A 20293-nucleotide genomic window follows, 5' to 3' on the forward strand; every position below is an offset into this window, starting at 1 on the left:
GGATGGTGAGGGAGGGGGGCAAGAAAGGGAAAGTGAATATAAAATGGAAAGAGATAATGGAAGGGCACAAAAGGGGGCTGGAAAAAAAAAGAGGATAAAAGGAGGCCGAGACACGGGGACAATTCGGGGCTGTGGAGCTGAACTGGCATTGGCAAACAAAAAAAGAGGGACCACCGAAAACCGTGGGGCGGAAAAATACTGTCAAGAATTAGTTTAGCAGTGACATACAGGAATGGGAACTGAAAGTAAAAAAATGAGCATGTGGGGTGAAAATTAAAGTCTGAAGAATTAGGGGGTCTGAAGAAGGAGGAGGGCTAAAGAGAGAGAGAGAGGCAGATGGATAGAGGAGGAGGAGGAGGAGGAGGAGCAGCAGCAGGAGGAGGAGGAGGAGGAAGGGGCCGAGGCGCAGGGAAACACGTGGAAGTCTGAGCCTCCGGAGTGACTGACAGCGCGCAGACGAGACAACACAACACCGCACGGTCTTGCCGTCGCCACCACAGCACTCCGCCGTACGGCGTGACTCTCTCGCCGGAGCGACATACTGACAGGCGCCGAGAGCACAGGAGAGGCTCATCCGGACGGGCGTACGCGATCTGCACCACCCGCTCTACCGCCTGATCGGAAGTCTCTTTCGCCGAGCTGAGTCGAGCTGCTGAGCCGAGCTGCCAGAGGATTTCTTCTCGGGGGATTCCTGGCTGGGGTGCCTCGCCCCGCCCCGGGCCGCGTGATGGCTCTGTCGGTCTGTTGAGGATGGCCGAGGACGCTGGATCTGGAGGCGCACCGGAGCAGGACAGTGCGGGCGCTGCCGCTGCTGCCACCGCGGAGTACCCGGTCTCGAATGGCCGCTGCGGGGCGGACGGGAGCCCGCAGACCTGCCGCGTCGGTGGAGGTGGCGGCAGTAGCAGCAGAGAACACTCGGCGGAGCGCAACCCGGCAGCCGCGGCACCCCGCAGCAGCATCATGAAGGTCAGTATCGTCGCCGAGGGGAAAGGGACAGGGGTGGGAGTCGAGGAAAAAGTTTACAGGGATCGGGGCGGGGGCATAGAGTGGCATTGACAAGAACATGGGAGGCACGAGCCGCCGGCGCGCTGTCCCTGTACTCCTCCTCTTTGTGAATGTCTCAGTTCGACGTCGCTCGCTTCTTTGCTACAGTGCGGCAAATCTGAGCAGAGCGGCACCGCAACAGCGGCATTAATATCACATTTCTCATTTGACCTCCAACGGGAACGCAACCTTGCGCACGAAATGCGGGCAAAACTCCTGACGGCAGCAGCAAGACCCGCCACTCGGGCCGGAAAACCGAGAAGGGGTGTCCGCAACGAGGGCGGCGGGCAGCACAACCGGTCCGGCCAGCTCGATCCCCGTGGGACCTACAGGGCTGCGCTGAAATCTCTTTTACTCACTCGCTCCTTCTATGACATATAGCGCCCTTTAACGTGAGTCGGGGTCTGTCCAGACGTGCAGTTCAGTCACTGAGTGACTCAGCGCGGTTTTGGGGACATCATGACAAGTCAGTGACTTCAGTTTTTTAAGTGACGGGCGACTCTCCCGGGATCCGTGAGTGGTCGTCCCGTCCCGTCCAGTCCAGAGCGGGTCCTGACACAGAATTGTGGAGGCTCGCAATGTGAGGCACCCCATTAAACTGTGACGGGAAGGACTCTCAAACCCCCGGTGTCAGGGTCAGTTTAGAATCGCCATTCCACGTCTTTAGGGGGGCACCGGAGGAGGTTAACCCATTATGACCAGTGTGTCGCACAGTCAGGCTTCAGACAGGTAGCACCGTAAATGCTGAGATCCTATAGAACATGAGAGACGCTCGAGTAAATAAAGAGACCCCTCACTTATACTTTAGTATGGGGGGCTCAAAGCTTATTCTTCCACTTTGTGTTCTCCGTTTGTTACAGCCTTGTGCTCTTGTGTTTTTAGCAGCGGAACCTCCCGTTCACAGCTGTGATTGTTATGAGCTGAGAAAAGAAACGCCGACGGGGGTCCGCGTGCCCACCGCCGAGGGCACCGAATGTCAGACGCGCGCTGAGCCGGGCGAGGCGGTTCCTGTCGGCTCCTCTTCGCCCTCTTGGACTACAGACGTCACGTGACAGGGGACTTTATTTCTGCCGCTTCTTTTCTCCCCGAACTTTCACAGGAAACTCCATCCTAAGAATATTCCCGTTTTCTTTGTGTTGTGCTGTACTGCAACTCCTTTTAGGCCAATTCCCAGTCCTCCTTCTGTTAACATTAATGGTTGCACATTATTGAGCACATTCATGGTGTACGCGCTCTCCGTAACGTTAACATTAAGGTTTCTATGCTATATAGCGCCTTTCATAGGGAATCCCATCCCCATTGCGTTCACGTTTGTTTTCATTTTATAGTGACTTTCATGGCGCGCCCCATTCCATTTTTTTTGTCTAATCTTTGCAAAGCACCTTTCATGGGAAATCCAATTCCCGTTGTTTTCAATTTGATTGTTCCATTTTATCACATGGCCCCAACTTTTTATATAGTGCCTTTCATGGTTATTCCCAGAATTTTATTTTATATTTCGCTTATCATTGCTGATCCTTTCCCCCTCACTTTAAAGTTGATCTTTGTATTTATGTATAGCGCCCTTCACGGTAACCGCCGATATTAAAATTCATGTTTTCATTTATAGAGTGCCTTTCATAGAAATTTCCATTCCCGTTATATTCAATTAGATTTTTTTCCTCATTTTTGACACCTTTTACGCTGGATTACATTTCCCTGATATATAAGCGGGGTTTTTTTTATAACGCCTTTAATAGAAAATCTGGTTACAGTTGTATATTTGCCAGTTTTCACTTCTCTTTACATTCAAATAAATATTTGTATATAGCGCCTTTTTTAATAAACGCCATCCTCATCATCTCCAAGTCAGTCTTTTCATTCTTTCATTCACATTTCCTTTGAAATGAATCTTTTATAGAGTGCCTTTCCTCAGAAGTCCCATTCCAATTCATTACGTTTTTCTTACTTTATAGCGCCTTTCATGGTAAAGCCCACTCCCCTTATATTAAAATTAATCTTCAAATCGTGCCTTTTCTGGTGAATCCTTTCCGAACTATATTTTATATAGTGCCTTTCATTATAAATGCTATTCTCATTATGTTAAAATCAGTGTTTTCTTTCTATATAGTGTCTTTCATGTAACATCTTATTTTTGTTTTATTAAAATTAATCTTTATATAGCATCTTCCTGGTTAGCCCCATTTCTAATTTATTAATGAAAACTTTCACTTCTTATAGTACCTTTCCTGCTAAATCCCACCCACTTATGTTAATTCAATTTGGATATAGTGCCTTTCCTGCTAAATCCCACCCACTTATGTTAATTCAATTTGGATATAGTGCCTTTCCTGCTAAATCCCACCCACTTATGTTAATTCAATTTGGATACAGTGCCTTTCCTGCTAAATCCCACCCACTTATGTTAATTAAATTTGGATATAGTGCCTTTCCTGCTGAATCCCATTGCCCTTTTATTTAAATGAACTTTTCTCTATAGCGCCTTTCACATTAATGCCCATCCTCATTTTGTTTTATAAAGCGTCTTTCATGCCAGCCTGCTGTTTTGTGCCCAGCCGTGTCTGCTGCCCAGCTCAGGTGCTCACAGAGTGGCTGGCCGACTCTCTTGCTGTCCCTTTACTTGGTGACCAGACCCCCTCAGTTTTGTGGTGGGTCACTTGTCACGTGTTTTGGCTGAGACGACGACAGGCTTGCATCAGAGGAAGGGGCAGCTGATGGTTGTAATGGCCGAGTTCAGCTTACAGGACGGCTGCTGGACGTGACATGTGGATGGGGGGCTGCAGGGTAAGGGCTGACCGAACATGAATTGTCCATCTGTCTTTGTTGTGTGATCCCACGGGTCATCTTCTCCTTCTGAAGTGTTGATGGGGAGGTCAAGTCCACCTTGTGTACAGTTTATATTAGAAGTTGCGGCCACCACTAGGGGGGCTTATGTGTTTAAACCTGTGGTCAAGTCCAGGTTGTGGTGGGGTGGAGGGGCTGCTCATCCCGGGAGGTTGGAGTGTTCATGTTGGTGGCCATCATCAGGTGTTTGTATTTGAGGTCCTGTTCTCTTTAGGATGGTCATAGCGAGGGGGCCGCTGTTGAAGTAGAGAGAGCCCACCATGACATGGAAAGGCCCAAGTGGTGACCTGTGTTTTGGGGGACAAGACTGGCCAAGCCGGGTGGACTCTGCCCACTGAATCGGAGGATGGGGTATTGGTGACTTGGTCATGCCCATTTCTGGACTGGTCAGAGTGCCTGTGCCCACCATTCAGGGTGGGCATTTATGTTAGATGCTGTGTCCACTTTCCGGTCGTCCTATGTGTTTAATGTGTACTTTTAGGCGTTTCAGAGGTCTTAGTCACCTTTGGGTGGTCATATTGGATGTCACCCCCTCTTATTGGAACTTAAAAAGTTTTTCCTTGGCATTCCTGTCCACCTCTGAGGGCAGGTGGGTGTTTCGGCAAGTGGTGATGCCCACCTTTAACCTTAGGGATCACGGCCACTTTAACAGGTGTCCACTCCATCTCCTGGGCGGCTGTGTATCTGAGCTCAGGTCCACTTTGCTGTCACCTCGTCCACTTTGAGGGTGACCCGGGTGTGCCAGCGTTTAGGGGATGCTTGAGTAGTAAGAGCCCAGATTGTGCCCCCTTTTGAGGTGGCTATGTGTCTTTGGGGTCGTGTCCATGTTTTGAATGACATGGTCACTTACTTCAGGACCACCTTTGGGCTCACTTGATTATTTATTTATTTTATTTTTTTTAGCGGTCCTGTCCAGTTTTTTGTCACTTGAGTGTTGGTGTTTGATGTGACAGCCACCACAGGGAGGTCACTTAAATCTGGAGGTTACCTGGCTGTGTATACCTCAGGGTCGGTGGGCACTTTAGGGATGACCTTGATGTTCCTGTCCACTCCTGAAGCGGTCATCTCCTCTTTTGGGGGGGTGCGTGTTTACGTGAGGGGTCATGTCCTCCTTTAGGGTGACCTCTGTGTTCACATGGACAGTGGTGTCCTTCTTTGTCCGATTTGGAGGTCACCTTGCTGTCCGTCTCACTTTGCTGACAGATCTGCTCGGCGCCCGCTTGGATTGGTGGTCCTCCTTGTCAGCTGCACCCCCTGCTGGTCAGGTTTGGCATTTCAGTTCATGCCAGTCTGCGTTTGGCCTCTCATGAGATGCTTTCTCTGCTGCCCCTTGCTGGTCACTCACCGGCCACTTCTCCTTTTGAGTCATGTTGGCGCCTTTCCAAATGGCATGCCTCCTTAGGAGCCATGGCCAGCCATGCCAGTCTGGTGACTTTGTGTGATGCTGCCCACTGTTACTGTTGAAGTGCTAATCTTTTTTAATTAATTAATCATTTTTTTTGTAATGAGTTGATTTATTTTTTGCATGAATTTGTATAATAAAATGGATGCTGGCATCCCAGGGTGGCTTGTTGGCAGCCCACAGGATTAGCTGGGCACCAGATGGAGTTTCACAGAACAGCCCCATGCAGCTCATTAGTGAAGGGGAAATTAGCATTTGAAAGGTGTGGGCGTGTGGCACCTTCAGGGTGCCCAGGATAAGGACATGGCACTCAGGGGGGGTGGGTACCACCTTGGCTGTCCACAGTGGTGCCCGCAGTCTGCCTTTCCCCTCCCATCAGGCATTGCAGCAACGGTAGGATGGGGGTGGGCATGAGATTCAGGTTTGGGAAACTGTTGGCGGAAAAGGAAGACCCTCGTCTTCCCTGTCTGTCCAGGAAGTCCAGCGGCGTGAATTGAGCAGCCCACCCTGGACATTTGGGGGTGTAGCTGGAACTTTCCAGACATCCTGTTTGCATGAAGCAGCCTTTGCTGACCTCCAGGATGATGCTTGGCTGGAGCTGCCTTGGGTGGCCGTCTTGTGGGGTGCCCGCCCTTTGTGCCCAGTTTATCTGCAGATGGCAGCCCACTTCTCAGAGCTGGCCGCTTTGCACTTCATTTTGATTTTGTTTTCTGCACGTCGGCGTGGTTGGCTTGACGTCCTCGTGGCAGATGAAGTGATAAGCTGGCGCTGAGGGCGGCACGGCGACACGTGGGAGATGGTGCGAGCGGGAAGCCGGATGAGTCACGCCTTGTGTGTGCGGCGCGGGGTAACTTGGCAAAAACGGTGGCATCGGTTGCCCTTGACAGCTGCCTCCCAGTGTTACAGCTGGGCATCACAAGTGTTGGGCTGGGCTCGAGCCTCTCCAGGTCTGTAAGTGTGCCAGGAGCTCCTGGGCACCTGGAAGATGGAATGAGTGGTTTGCATGCTTGGCCAGTAGGGGGCGCAGTGCCCAGCTGTAGTTTCCAGTACCTGACAGATGGCGTGTCCTGCTGCGGCTGATTCAGTTGCCCCCCACTCCATTATGTTAATCCGCCATGGCAGGAGGTCATTGTGAGGCTCTCGCTTGAAGGCAGTGGGGGCACCTCTGCCTGCCATTGCCCTCCCTTTGCCCACGCCTGCCTGTTTATCCCGGTAAACATTCTCAAAGCCGTCACTAGGGGTGGCTCTGATGTGGCTTAGCGTGCAGGCAGTGCCCTCCTGGTAGAACGCGGCAGCAGTCTGGACCCTCGGGGGCCGTTGCCACTGAAGCAGCCGCCTGTGAAATCGGTGCCACCTGGGGACTCGACGCCTTTGAAGGCTGTTTATTATGAGAGGCGAGCAGCTGGCGCCGTAAAGAGGAAGGTACCCGTCTTCAAGTGAGCAGATGGGCCTGAGGAGCGGCATCCTGTGCCACGCTCCTGTTCAGCAGACGTGCAGCGGCCTCGTATATTGCACCTTTCACGCGGAGTAGCAAGTGGTCTGCCCACCAAGGAGCCTGGGGGTCTCTCAGGCCGGCTGTCCGGATGCAGGCATTAAGATTTAGGCCACGAGGCGCAGGGTTAATCTTGGAGAGGAATTAGGACAGTGGCGCCCTTACTGAGAGAAGATCAGCGGGCTGATGAGAGACGGAGCGGCGGCCTTTACAGGGCCTGCCTTGAAAGGAAGGAGATTATCCTGATTGGCACGCTGCCCGAACGGAGTAACTTGTGAAACCAAGAAAAGCGAGTAACGCGAAACCCGCGGTGCATCTGGTGAATTAGCAGATAAACTGGCAGGCAGAGGATTAAGAAAAGGGGTCAAATGCCACCTTTAGAAAGCTGCGGGCCACAAAGGACTCGTAGGATCAGCGTCCCAGAATACAAAGTCACCTTCGACGGAGAGTCTCGAGTGTCGGGGCTAAATGGGAGCGAGATCATCGAAAATATGAGACTGCGGTGCGGGGCAAGCGTCAGGCTAGATACATAGAGAGAGATAGATAGGAAAGGCACTATACTGTATAACAGATAGATGGATAGGTACAGTATGAAAGGCACTATATGATAGATAGATAGATAGATAGATAAATAGATAGATGTGAAAGGCACTATATGATAGATAAATAGATAGATAGATAGATAGATAAATAGATAGATAAATAGATAGATGTGAAAGGCACTATATGATAGATAGATGTGAAAGGCACTATATGATAGATAGATAGATAGATAGATAGATGTGAAAGGCACTATATGATAGATAGATAGATAGATAGATAGATAGATGTGAAAGGCACTATATGATAGATAGATAGATAGATGTGAAAGGCACTATATGATAGATAGATAGATAAATAGATAGATAGATGTGAAAGGCACTATATGATAGATAGATAGATAGATGTGAAAGGCACTATACTGTATAATAGATAGATAGATAGATAGATAGATACGTTATTAATCCCAAGGGGAAATGAGGTCTAGTGAGGTCTAGCAGGATCAGTCTCCGGGAATGCAAAGCTACTCTCCATGGAGACCCCCAAAATATCAAGAGGGCAACGCTATTCTGATCTAATCAGACCGGCTTAGTGGGAGGCCAAGTGCTGATTTGTAAGGTCAGTCTCCCAGAATGCACTGCAGAGCTTAGATAGTCCAACATGTCGCACTGCAGTTAGGGCAGTTGTCAGGCTAGTGAGATCTAACGGGATCAGTCGTGGGGAATGCAAAGCTACTGTCCTCCGAGACCCCCAGGTATCAATTAGGATCTGATCGTGTTAATGCCTGACATGGCTGCACGTCACTGGGGTCTTGTGAGGTCATAGTGCTTAGATAGTCCAACATGTCGCACTGCAGTTAGGGCAGGTGAGATCTAGCAGGGTTAGACTTGGGTGATGCAAAGCTACTCTCCACGGAGACCCCCAAAATATCAAGAGGGCAACAGTCGAAAGTGCAACAGTATTCTAATCTAATCTTAGTGGCAGGCCACTGCTGACTTGTAAGGTCAGTCTCCCAGAGTGCATTGCAGTGCTTAGATAATCCAACATGTCACATTGCAGTTAAGGTAGGTGAGATTGAGCGGCATCAGTCTCGGGGAATGCAATGTTACTCTCCACGGAGACCCCCGGATATGAAGACGGCAAGTGTGCAGAGTGGGACACTATTCTGATCTAATCTTAGTGGCAGGCCACTGCTGATTTGTAAGGTCAGTCACCCAGAATGCACTGCAGAGCTTAGACAGTCCAACATGCCAGACTACAGATAAACAGAACTGCAGGCCGCCGACATTTGGTACGATTAGCCCTTTTGAATGCAACATTACTTGCCTCAGAGAACCGAAAAATATCAAACTTACAAGAACTTAGTTAGTGAAGATCCAGCAGGATCAGCCTCCTGTAACACAGAGACTTCACAATACCTGACCACGGATGGCCGACTGAGTAGGCCAGGGACGCACATCTGTATTGATATCTGGACTTTTAAAGCTGCAGGCCACCAAGATCTAGTAGGGTCAGTCTAATAAAGTGCTTTTGCAGAATAAGAGATTACAAGCATGGAAAGCAGAAGGCCATTGTGTTTGAACTGTGCCAGTATCCTAACTGGATAGCTGCGGGCCACTGGTGTCTTACTGGGTGAGACTCCAAACTATCTGACTACTATATCAGCCAAAGCGCAGGTCACTGAGAAAGTGTTTGGATCAGACTGTTAGAATGCAAAGCTACTTTACTGAGAGACTCCAAAGTATCGAGACGGCGATCGTGTTCATTTGTAATCGTATCGATTATCTGCAGTGGATAAGCAGGATCGGCCTCGTGTAATACTGCAAGTCCAACGCTGCAGGCCATGGAGACCTACGTATCTGTTGTGGTGTCCAGAACTTTAAACCTGCCAAGTACTAACGTGGTCAGGCTCCTAAGATGCCACACAAGAACCTTTGGAGACCTTGGAGTAACAGACCACAAGCGTGCGAAGTTGAAGTCCACCCGACTCTAATCGCACCAGTATCCTAGCTGGTCTCCCTCAGACTCTCCAGCTTTGCACCCTTGTAGGTTTGATATTCGGAAGACCATTCTGATCAAATCATTTTGAGATTTTGACATCCCAGATGGTGTAACTTCTGGCCACTGCCTCATATAATGCACTCCAGATATGACACGTATGTCAGATGTCCACGTTTGTAGGCTATCGACACTTCTCTGTTCCCTTCTGGATTCTTAAAGCTGCAGGCCACCAAGATCTAGCAGGATCAGTCGCTTAGAACGGCAAACTGCAGTCTTTGGGGACCAGAGAATCAGAGGGAATACGCAGGGAAGCCCGAGTGGCTTGTGGATCAAATCACAGCGATGTCCTTCCTAGCCTGCGGGCCAATGGTATCTTGCAGGATCAGACTCCAAGAGTGCAATGCTTAAATAATCCAAAATATCGGACTGTGGTTGTGCAGGCCACCAAAAAAAAGCTGGGATCGTAAAGTTAGAATGCAAAGCTACTTTACTCGGAGACTCCAAAGTATCAAGACTGGATGTGTGTGCAGTCATACCGATAACCCCCCGCCGCTGTGATCTCGCAGGATCAGCCTCATACAATGCAAAGCTGCAGCCCTCTGAGACCCCGACATGTCAGACCACAGATGTGCCAAGCTGCAGGCGTCTGGATTGATATTCGGACTTTCAAAGCTCCCGGCCGGCGAGGTGGAGTAAAATCAGCCTCCTTATTCGGCCGATTCTGAGTGCGTCAAAGCTCCACAGTTTCAGCGTCTCTAATTGCGTCTTCTTTTCTTAATTCCGCCCTGCCGGGGGCTGCTGTGTGGGATTTTAGCCTCGGATCACCCAGTCCGTGGCTCAGAGCCGAGCGTCGTGCAAACAATCAGTCCTGACAGCAGGCAGATTATTAGTGGAGGAGATGAGGGGGCGAAGGGGGGTTGATGCGCTTTGGTTTCCCCTAGCAACGGGATGGATGGATGGATGGATGGATGGAAGGAAGGAATGGCCAGGGATTGGCCTCTCTGAGACCTCGTGTCGCAAAGGCCACATGTTTCACCCTGGGACCCTCGGCGACAGGCGGGTGTATCCGGACGCGACAGGGTTAACTCTGAACGACGCGATCAATCCGCTGCGTCTCCGGCCTCAGAGCGCCTCTTATGCAACGAAGAAGAAGAAGGAAGAAGAAGAAGAAGAAGAAGGAAGAAGAAGAAAGGCTTTCAGCGGCTTACAGCAGTGCGGCTCGATAAGGAAGACGCGGCGATCGCCGGTCCGCACTTCCCCTTTTTAGGCCTCCAATGATGCTCGTGTTTAATTCACGATGTCCTTTTTAACGAGGGTACTTTAATAATCCCAGCCCGTTATAGGGGGAGCACATACCTCGGCTCAGGTGAGGTTTACTAATCATCTCTTATTCTGGCAGATGGTGCTCAGGTGTCCTTACATCGTTCATTGAGCGCTTCCTTCTGCCTTTCTCGGGTGACATCCTAATCGCGGCGAAATGCGTGCGCAGTTCACGGAGGAAAAAAATGAGTCCTCTGAAGGGGCTTTGAAAACACCGCGCTAGGGGGCGCTAGACAGGCCAGCGTGAGTGGAGAACGAACGTCAAATACTTTTATATAACCGGGGGACCTGGAGGCTGCGGCGACCCTGAACTGAACTCCTTTACAGTTGGTCCCCCTAGGAAATGCTCATCATATAGTGCCTTTCACTGCGTCTCAAAGAGTCCAAGCGTTTTAATATCTAGTGTGTTGTATGCCATATTCTTCATTATATAGCGCCTTTCATAGCATCTCAAAGAGCCCAAGCGTTTTAATATTTGGTGTGTTTTATGTCATATTCTTCATTATATAGCGCCTTTCATAGAATCTCAAAGAGCCCAAGCGTTTTAATATCTAGTGTGTTGTATGTCATATTCTTCATTATATAGCGCCTTTCATAGCATCTCAAAGAGCCCAAGCGTTTTAATATCTAGTGTGTTGTATGCCATATTCTTCATTATATAGCGCCTTTCATAGCATCTCAAAGAGCCCAAGCGTTTTAATATCTAGTGTGTTGTATGCCATATTCTTCATTATATAGCGCCTTTCATAGCATCTCAAAGAGCCCAAGCGTTTTAATATCTAGTGTGTTGTATGCCATATTCTTCATTATATAGCGCCTTTCATAGCATCTCAAAGAGCCCAAGCGTTTTAATATCTAGTGTGTTGTATGCCATATTCTTCATTATATAGCGCCTTTCATAGCATCTCAAAGAGCCCAAGCGTTTTACTATCTAGTGTAGGGGTCCCCAGCTCCAGTCCTGGAAGGCCCCAGTGGCTGCAGGTTTTCATTCTAACCCTTTCTTAATTAGTGACTGCTGCTAATTAACTTCTTCTCAAACTCCAAAAAAAATTTCACTCCAGCCAGTAAGTAGACGCTGATCCTTGTTGTTAATCAAACTCATTCTTTAATTCCATGGCTTGTTGCGGCTCTCATTGTACAATGGCAGACATTTCTGAAATTGTTGATTTTCACTTTTCTAAGAGCGCTGTTAGCATGCTTTGGTGACCTGAGCAGATCAGCATTCCTGAGACCCTCATCTTTCTTTATTTTCAGATACTGTGTGATTGTCACAGTTTGCTGGTTGTGTTTTGGCTCATTTTGTGTCTCATGGCTGTTTGGCTGCTAATTAAGGAGAAAGAAACAATTAAGGGATGTGAGTCTTCAAGAACAAGTCCATTAAAATGAATTCAAAAGAAGTTAATTAGCAGCAAAAACAGGTCACTAATTAAGAAAAGGGTTAGAATGAAAACCTGCAGCCACTGCGGCCCCCCAGGACCGGAGGATCTAGTGTGTTTTATGCCCAGTTCTTCATTATATAGCGCCTTTCATAGCATTTCAAAGAGCCCAGGTGTTTCAATATTTGGTGTGTTTTGTGCGCAGTTCTTCATTATATAGCGCCTTTCACTACTTGCGCAAAACACAGGTGGTGTGGTGCGGTGGTTAAAGCTTTGGACTTCCAGTCCCCAAGGGTTGTGGAATTCAAGTCTCCCCGCTGCCACTGTGTGACCCTGAGAAAGTCGCTTCACCTGCTTGTGCTTCAACTGGAAAAACAAACCAATTATTTCTCTGATGTTTGTAAGTCATCTTCAAACATTTCTAGCTGACACTTTCATACAATCTTCTCTCCATCCACCTTTCCAACTCGGGGTTACAAATAGCCAATGCCTGTCTGTCAAAAGTGGGCGTGAACCAAGGATGGGTGGGGCTCTGGTCCATCATAGACCACGCCCACTCAATCAAATTTACATAACAAAACCCACTGAATCCAACTTGGCGTTGCAGAAGACCAAAGTATGCATGGTGGCAAAGCAGGAACCAACTCTGGAGAAGACGTCTGGACAATTTCGTATCGCCAATCCACTTCACCTGCTCGTGTTGCGGATATGGGAGGCACAACTACAACAGCATCTCTCACTTCTAGTCATACACATTCGAACATGAAGGTGCACCAAAGTGCTTTACAACACAACAAAGTAGAAACTAAAGATCAGTCATCTCTGACGGGTTACGTAAAATATCACAAATCAGAATCAAAACAGACAGAGTCCGTGTGGGTAATGACCTGTGCCCAGGACGCTGGCTCTATCATGCTGGAGGGCTGCCCACTGTGCCACCCCTCCGTTAATTTACAGCCATCAGTTGCACACAAAGGGTTAAATCCTGATGAACACAAAGAGGACGTGTGACCCCCGCGTGCCGCGATTCCAAGCCCCACTGTCCAGGTCAAGTAGTCGTCAGGTAGCACCTCTCAGAACGCTCACCTCTGACTGGGCCTTGTGCCACAATCACTAGTGAATCCATTTCCTGTGTGACTTGAGACGCGGTGTTGTGTTATATAGCGCCTTCTACTGGCTGTCAGCGTTCCAGAGAACTTCAGAGAAATTGGGCACCACATGGCTCTTCTCGTGCTATGCCAGTCAAGCGAGAGAACATTAGAAAAATGTGGACGAGAACAGACCATCAGGGAGAGGTCAGGATCTGCAGTCTGCCAAAGGGAGATGCCAAGGGACCTCCTGAGCGATATGGGGTGACATGTCAGTGAAGTCCAAGTGACCACCTGAGCAGTTTGGGGTCACCTGTCAGTGCAGTTGAAGGAGCCTCTTGAGTGCTATGGGGTGACCAGCCAGTACAGCTGAAGTGACCACCAGTATGCTATGGTGTCACCTGTCAGTGCAGTTGAAGTGACTTCCTGAGCACTATGGGGTCACTTCAACGGCAGTTATAGGTGACGTCTTAAATGCTATGAGGTGACCTATAATAGCAGCTGGAGTTGACCTCCTAAGCATGTGGTCACCTTTAATAGCAATCCAAGTGACCCCCAAGAGCACTATGGGTCACGTGTCACTTCAATGGCAGTTATAGGTGACATCTTGAATGCTATGAGGTGACCTATAATAGCAGCTAAAGAGACCCCCTGAGCACTATGGGGTCCCCTGTCAGTGCAGTTCAAGTGACCCTTAATACTGATAATAAGACTACTTTTCGTTTATATAGCGCCTTCTCATGCTCAAGGTGCTCAGCAGAGCTCCACTCAGATCTAATGGGCAGTTTGGTTCTTTATGTCCTCGTCTTTCGGACGATGAAAGGTGCTGATGGGGGACGCAATGCCAGGCGAAGAAAGAGTGGAGCATTAACATGAAAGCAGGCAGCAGGCGGGTGACGTGGTAGAGGTGCCCCCTACAGGCTGTGATTGGCACCTGCGCTTTGCGTTCCCAGATGGGCACCTCCATTACTGCCCTGTTTTCTGGCGTTTGATGTCCATTCTCCTGTCCTCGCACGCTCTCAGCCGCTGGGGTCCACGGGGCTCGTCATCCCCGACGTCTAAGAGGAAGTCGTTAGTCCGAGGCGGCAGCAGGAGGAAACGCCATTGTGTTTGTGGAGCTGCTGGAAGTGGCGCCCGGTGCACATGGAGGATGTAGTCTTGTCCTGCCTTTGTCCAGCCCGGCCGGGTCCTCCATGTGCAGCAGCGTGTCTAGTGAGGGAGTGGGAGGAGGAAGAGGAGGAAGAGGAGGAGGAGGAAAGAAAGAAAAGAAGCAGGGGTGATGAACACCTGAGATTAGGTTCATTTTATTATAGAGGAGTCTGCATTGGATTGGGTGTGTCGTGTATTTGAACTTTTCTAGTTCTGAAATCCACAAAAGTGGCGCACTGCTGTAGCCCCCCATCCCAAAATACTGTTAGTGACGGGGGGGGCAATTGGGTCAGCCAGTCTGAGGCATCTTCTCTTATCTTTGAAGGGAAGAGACAAGACAATTAGCGATGGTACGCCCACCGCCCTCCATCTTGAGGTGGTACTGCATACCTGATCAGAGCTGGCAGGGTGGTCCTCGGCTGCGCATGTGTGGCACAGTATGGCAGCAGATCAAGAAGACCTGAGCTGGGTGTGTGGGATCGCATGTGGCGAGAGTTGTTTTAAAGCGGACAGGACCCCCCTACCCCAGAACATAAGTGTAGCGCCCCTTGCCGCTCCCTGGAAATGGTCATCTTGGCCATATATATACGTGAACAGCTGTCGAGCTGTGGGTGTCTTTCTCACGGGTCGAGCAGGCGTGTGAGATGACCCATCTGGTCGCTCCGAGGCGTTGACTCATCCGAAATGAGCGAGAAGGACAGGCAGCGCACGTCCGTCAGTAGGCCAGAGCAGATGGAGGGCACTGACTTGAAGGGGTCCTGCCCTGCAGATGGGTGGCCACCATCTAAGAGTTTCCATGATGTCCACCTATGGAGGCCTTGAAATTTGCACTGAGGAGGTGGTGCCCCCTATCTGGAAAACCCTGAATCTCATGGCCACCTGCTCACCCAGCAGGGAGTGGTGACTAACAATAATAATCATTAACAATAATAATACATATTATCTATATAACAATACTAATTAATAATGATACGTATTATCTATATAGGGGTGGCATGGTGGCACAGTGGGTGGCGCTGCTGCCTCACAGTTAGGAGACCCGGATCCTGCCCGTGTGGAGTTTGCATGCTCTCCCCGTGTCTTCGTGGGTTTCCTCCCACAGTCCAAAGACATGCAGGTTGGGTGGATTGGCGATCCTAAATTGATCCTGGTGTGTGTGTCCTGCGGTGGGCTGGCACCCTGCCCGGGGTTTGTTTCCTGCCTGCCTTGCGCCCTGTGTTAGCTGGGATTGGCTCCAGCAGACCCCCGTGACCCTGTAGTTCTGATATAGCGGGTTGGATAATGGATAGATTATCTATATAGCGCCTTTCCCATGCTCAGAGCGTGGTACTCAGGTGGCACTGTCTCCGACCTTGGTGGCTGTAATCTTAGGTTTACGACTTTGTCCACCCATGGAGTTCCTCATCTGGGACTTTGCTGGGGTACCTCGTATTCTCAGGGTGTACACGTCTCTGAATTTGGAAGACGAGAATTTCAAGCTGGTGGACGCTCCTAATCTCAGTTCTGTTCATCTCTGCTGCCTCTTTTTAGGAGCTCGTTGGTTAGAACATTAGAACCCTCAGACGAGAACAGGCCATTCAGCCCAACAAAGCTCGCCAGTCCTGTCCACTTATTTCTTCCAAGAAAACATCAAGTTGACTTTTGAAAGTCCCTAACATCTGACTGTCTACCACACTACTTGGTCGCTAATTCCAAGTGTCTGCCATTCTTTGTTTTCGGGATGTTCGGCACAGCTGGTCTACTTCTCAACTAAGTAATCCCCCCATTCTGAGAGTGTTGCCTGCTGGGCTGGAAAGAAGACTATACTCTGACGTTTACTATGATGCCCATCCCGTAATGATGGGGGGCTTTTCTAGTTCTCAGGTGCCTCGTAGTCCTTAATCTTGGCGTGTCCCACTCCCTAAATCGGTGGGCCCAATTCTACAATCTTAAGGTTATCTGGATGTCCCATCATCATGTCGGCCTGTCCTATCTGGAGACCCCACAGGGATAGCCATTTTGAATCTGAGAGGTGCTCGGCCCACCGCGCACCTTCACACTCATACATATCATGGCCTATCACTGGGGTGTGCGGCCCCTCGTTGCCATTGCTTGACGCAGAGCCCTTTCACGCTGGTTATCGTGGAGTTGGGTCTCTGGTCTGTGAGAAGGTCCCTAATATGTGGACAAAGCAGAAATCTTTAATGTCTAGTAGGTTACTTACAAGAAGTCTCCAAAATAGTTGGGGTGCCAGGTGGGCCTCCCCATTTAACAAATACGAACAGAAGATAAAGTAATAAGCAGGTGAATGGGGTGGGGGGGTGTAGTTAGACCAGAAAATGGGGTCTTGACCAGCGTTTGTTTCAGGTTGGGTATAAAATGGAGGTCCGTCCTGCTGAGAGTTCGGCTCGCCAGTGAGACGCCTCCATCCTGGGACGGCCGTTCAGGGGGCGGGGCTTTTGGCAGGGATGGGGGTGTGGTCAGTCGGGCTTCTGGGCCGTCTTCTCTGAGCTTTGGAGGGAGGAGACTTTTAGTGACCCTGCCCACCCCTCTCATCTCGAGGTGGTACTGCATACCTGATCAGAGCTGGCAGGGTGGTCCTCGGCTGCGCATGCGTGGCACAGTATGGCAGCAGAACAAGAAAACCTGAGCTGTGCCTGTGGGATCACATGTGGCGAGAGTGATTTTAAAATCAGGAACCCCTTGGGATTTCACAAACCTGTTATCATCTCCTCAGGGTTATTTATGGAGCCGCTGATCAAAATAAATAAAAGTGTTTTCTGGAACCTTCTTGTGGTTCTTTGGGCAGCTAAATGTGGTCCCTCTGAAGAACCTCTCGGGCGCCTTTAATTTTACGAGCACAGGATGTCCCAGTCAGAAGACGTGAGCTGCCGGGCAAACATGGACGCGTACCGGTGACCTCTTCATTGAATAGGGGTGGGGGTCAGGGGGGCCGCCACATGAGACGTTGGTATTTACACGCGGGCATCGTGAGCAGTGAGACACTAATAAGCCGTGAAATGAGCTTATTAAAGCCAAAGCCGTAATCCAGCAGGCTTGTCAGCCGATTGGTGTCTGATCTTGGGATTTAGCCAATTCTCTGAACATTACCTTAGGAGGCGAAGAAAAGCCGGGAAGCGTTTAGTGGAACAGAAAAGATCTGCGAGGGTGCAACTCTCGAAATCAGAGCAGCAAATCGGCTTCTGGAGCTCGCAGCGGTGCCAAAGGCAGAGATGCCCACATCCCTCCTAAGTGACACGTATCTCGAATTTCAAAAATGCTCTCTCCGTCTTCTTGGAGTCGGCAGACGTGTTTGTCTTTGGTATTCTGGCAGGATCAGACTTGTGTTGTGTCAGTGCGGGTCGTTTGCTCGCGGGCATCACTCTTTCTTTATCTCCCTCATATGGACTCTGGCGCGCCTCCCTGTGCCACCTCTTCTGGTGTCGGCTGCCCTTTTCTCCATGGTGCCTTGCTCTCTGGTTTTGGTTCGCCATAAATTCTGATTCCCTCCTTGTGGACGTCAACCCAGAATTCTTCTTTCTATGTCATTCAGGTTTTATTTCACTTATAATTTAGTAAATGACTGTAAATGTATCTGAGCTGTTAAGCCTCCTGTTGTAAATGGCACTATATAGCGTTAAATCAGAAAGGGCCGAGTCTGGGAAATGTGACAAATTAAAACATTCACTTCCTTTCCATTGAGGTAAAATGACACGCATTTGGAATCGGACGGGTTGTGACTGCCATAGCAAAACCTGCAGGCCACTTGGGGCCAACAGAATCCGAACCCTCCACAGTCGTAGAAAATGTCTCTGCATACATGTGAGGCCTACTTGGATCAAACACCACAGCACTATAAGATCAGGCACCAGGCCTGTGATGTTATCGTTCTGATGGTGGGAGCAGAGAGCAGGAAGTACCTGGAAGAAGAAGAAACTGCGATTCGGCTGGATCAGGCACTCTAGTTCTAATGTAAGGTCTGATGGGGCGAGGTATCAAGATGACACGGCCACAGAAAGCTGTGATCTGACAGGGTCAGGCGCCCAGCTCTTAAAATAGAGTCGGATTAGGTATGTTAAGAAGATGTTATGGCTGCAGGAAGTCGTGTTCTGACAGGATCAGACACCGTAGTCTGAAAATTGGGTCTGATGGAGTGAGATAAGAAGATGACACAGGTGAAAGAAACTGTGATCTGTCTGAATTGGAATGAATCTCCAAGAGGATGTGGATCAGAGAAGATTATGTCACATCCCTCTAAGTCCTAGATCTGATGAGGCGAGTATCAAAATGGTAGAAGTGCAGGAAGTTGTGACCTCACTGGATCAGGCGACATAGTCTTCAAAGTAGCGTGATAAGGTGAGATGTCAAAAAAACTGTGATCTGGCTGGATCAGGCACTCTAGTTCTAATGTAAGGTCTGATGGGGCGAGGTATCAAGATGACACGGCCACAGAAAGCTGTGATCTGACAGGGTCAGACGCCCAGCTCTTAAAACAGAGTCGGATTAGGCACGTTAAGAAGATGTTATGGCTGCAGGAAGTCGTGTTCTGACAGGATCAGACACCGTAGTCTGAAAACTGGGTCTGATGGGGTGAGATAAGAAGATGACACAGGTGAAAGAAACTGTGATCTGTCTGAATTGGAATGAGCGAGAAGAACAGGCAGAGCATGTCCGTCAGTAGGTCAGAGCAGATGGAGGGCACTGACTTGAAGGGGTCCTGCCCTGCAGATGGGTGGCCACCATCTAAAGGTTTCCATGATGTCCACCTAGGGAGGCCTTGAAATTTGCACTGAGGAGGTGGTGCCCCCTATCTGGTAAACCCTGAATCTCATGGCCACCTGCTCACCCAGCAGGGAGTGGTGACTAACAATAATAATCATTAATAATAATGATGTGTATTATCTATATAGGGGTGGCACGGTGGCGCAGTGGGTAGCACTGCTGCCTTGCAGTAAGGTGGGTTCCCTTCCCGGGTCCTCTCTGTGTGGAGTTTCCATGTTCTCCCCGTGTCTGCATGGGTTTCCTCCCACAGTCCAAAGACATGCAGGTTAGGTGTATTGGCGATCCTAAATTGTCCTTGGTGTGTGTGGGTGTATGCCCTGCAGTGGGCTGATGCCCTGCCCGGGGTTTGTTTCTTGCCTTGCACCCAGTGTTGGCTGTGATTGGCTCCAGCAGACCCCTGTGGGGTGGCACACACACCAAGCACACAGTAGGGACAATGTACTGTAGAATCGCCAGTCTACCTAACCTGCATGTCTTTGGACTGTGGGAGGAAACCCACGCAGACACTGGGAGATAATGGATGGATGGATGAATTGGATTTAATCTCCAAGATGATGTGGATCAGAGAAGATTATGTCACATCCCTCTAAGTCCTAGGTCTCATGAGGTGCAATATCAAAATGGTAGAAGTGCTGGAGTCTGTGACCTCACTGGATCAGGCACTGTAGTCTTAAAAACCTTGACCTGATGGAACTGACCACTAAGGTGGTGTAACTCAAAGAAGCAACTGTTTTATGACGGTATCAGGCACCCTAGTCCTCAATTAGGTCTGACAGCGTGAGATTTCAAGGTAGCATGGGTGCAAGAAAATGTCATTAAACTGTATCGGGCACTACAGAATGAATGTAAGGTCTAATTGATGAGATATCATCAATGGCTGCAGAAGCCTGTGATCTGACTGTACCAGACACTGTAGTCTTAAAGCTGGGCCTGATGGAATGAATGTGTAATGTGAATCTGAGAAGAAACGGCGATGATGACAGGATCAGACGCCATATTCCTAAACTAGACATGAGATATCCAGATGGTATACTGTAAGAAATTTGTCTTCTGGCTGGATTAGGCACCACAGTCTTAAAGTTAAGCCTGAAGACATCAATCTCCAAGTTGATTCAGAGTTCTAACAGGCTCAGGCACTATAATGTTCAAACTAGATCTAACTGGTATTAAGAAAGTAGAATTAATAGAAACTGTGATCTGACAGGATCAGGTGACATAGTCTTCAAACTAGAGTGATAAGGTGAGATTTCAAAAAAAACTGTGATCTGGCTGGATC

The 20293-nt window shown here is 49.2% G+C and overlaps 1 protein-coding gene across 1 annotated transcript in view; it reads left to right on the forward strand.

Moving 5' to 3' along the window:
- The first annotated feature begins 389 nt into the window (after positions 1 to 389).
- Positions 390 to 20293, forward strand: part of si:ch211-210g13.5 (inactive phospholipase C-like protein 2) — a 146875-nt gene continuing 126971 nt past the window's right edge. Inside the window, exon 1 of the mRNA XM_039740650.1 lies at positions 390 to 966. Within this exon, the coding sequence (XP_039596584.1) occupies positions 751 to 966 (216 nt within the window). The 5' untranslated portion in view covers positions 390 to 750. The remainder of the gene's footprint in view (positions 967 to 20293) is intronic.

This window comes from Polypterus senegalus, chromosome 17 (assembly GCF_016835505.1).
Source record: "Polypterus senegalus isolate Bchr_013 chromosome 17, ASM1683550v1, whole genome shotgun sequence".
Lineage (NCBI taxonomy): Eukaryota > Metazoa > Chordata > Cladistia > Polypteriformes > Polypteridae > Polypterus > Polypterus senegalus.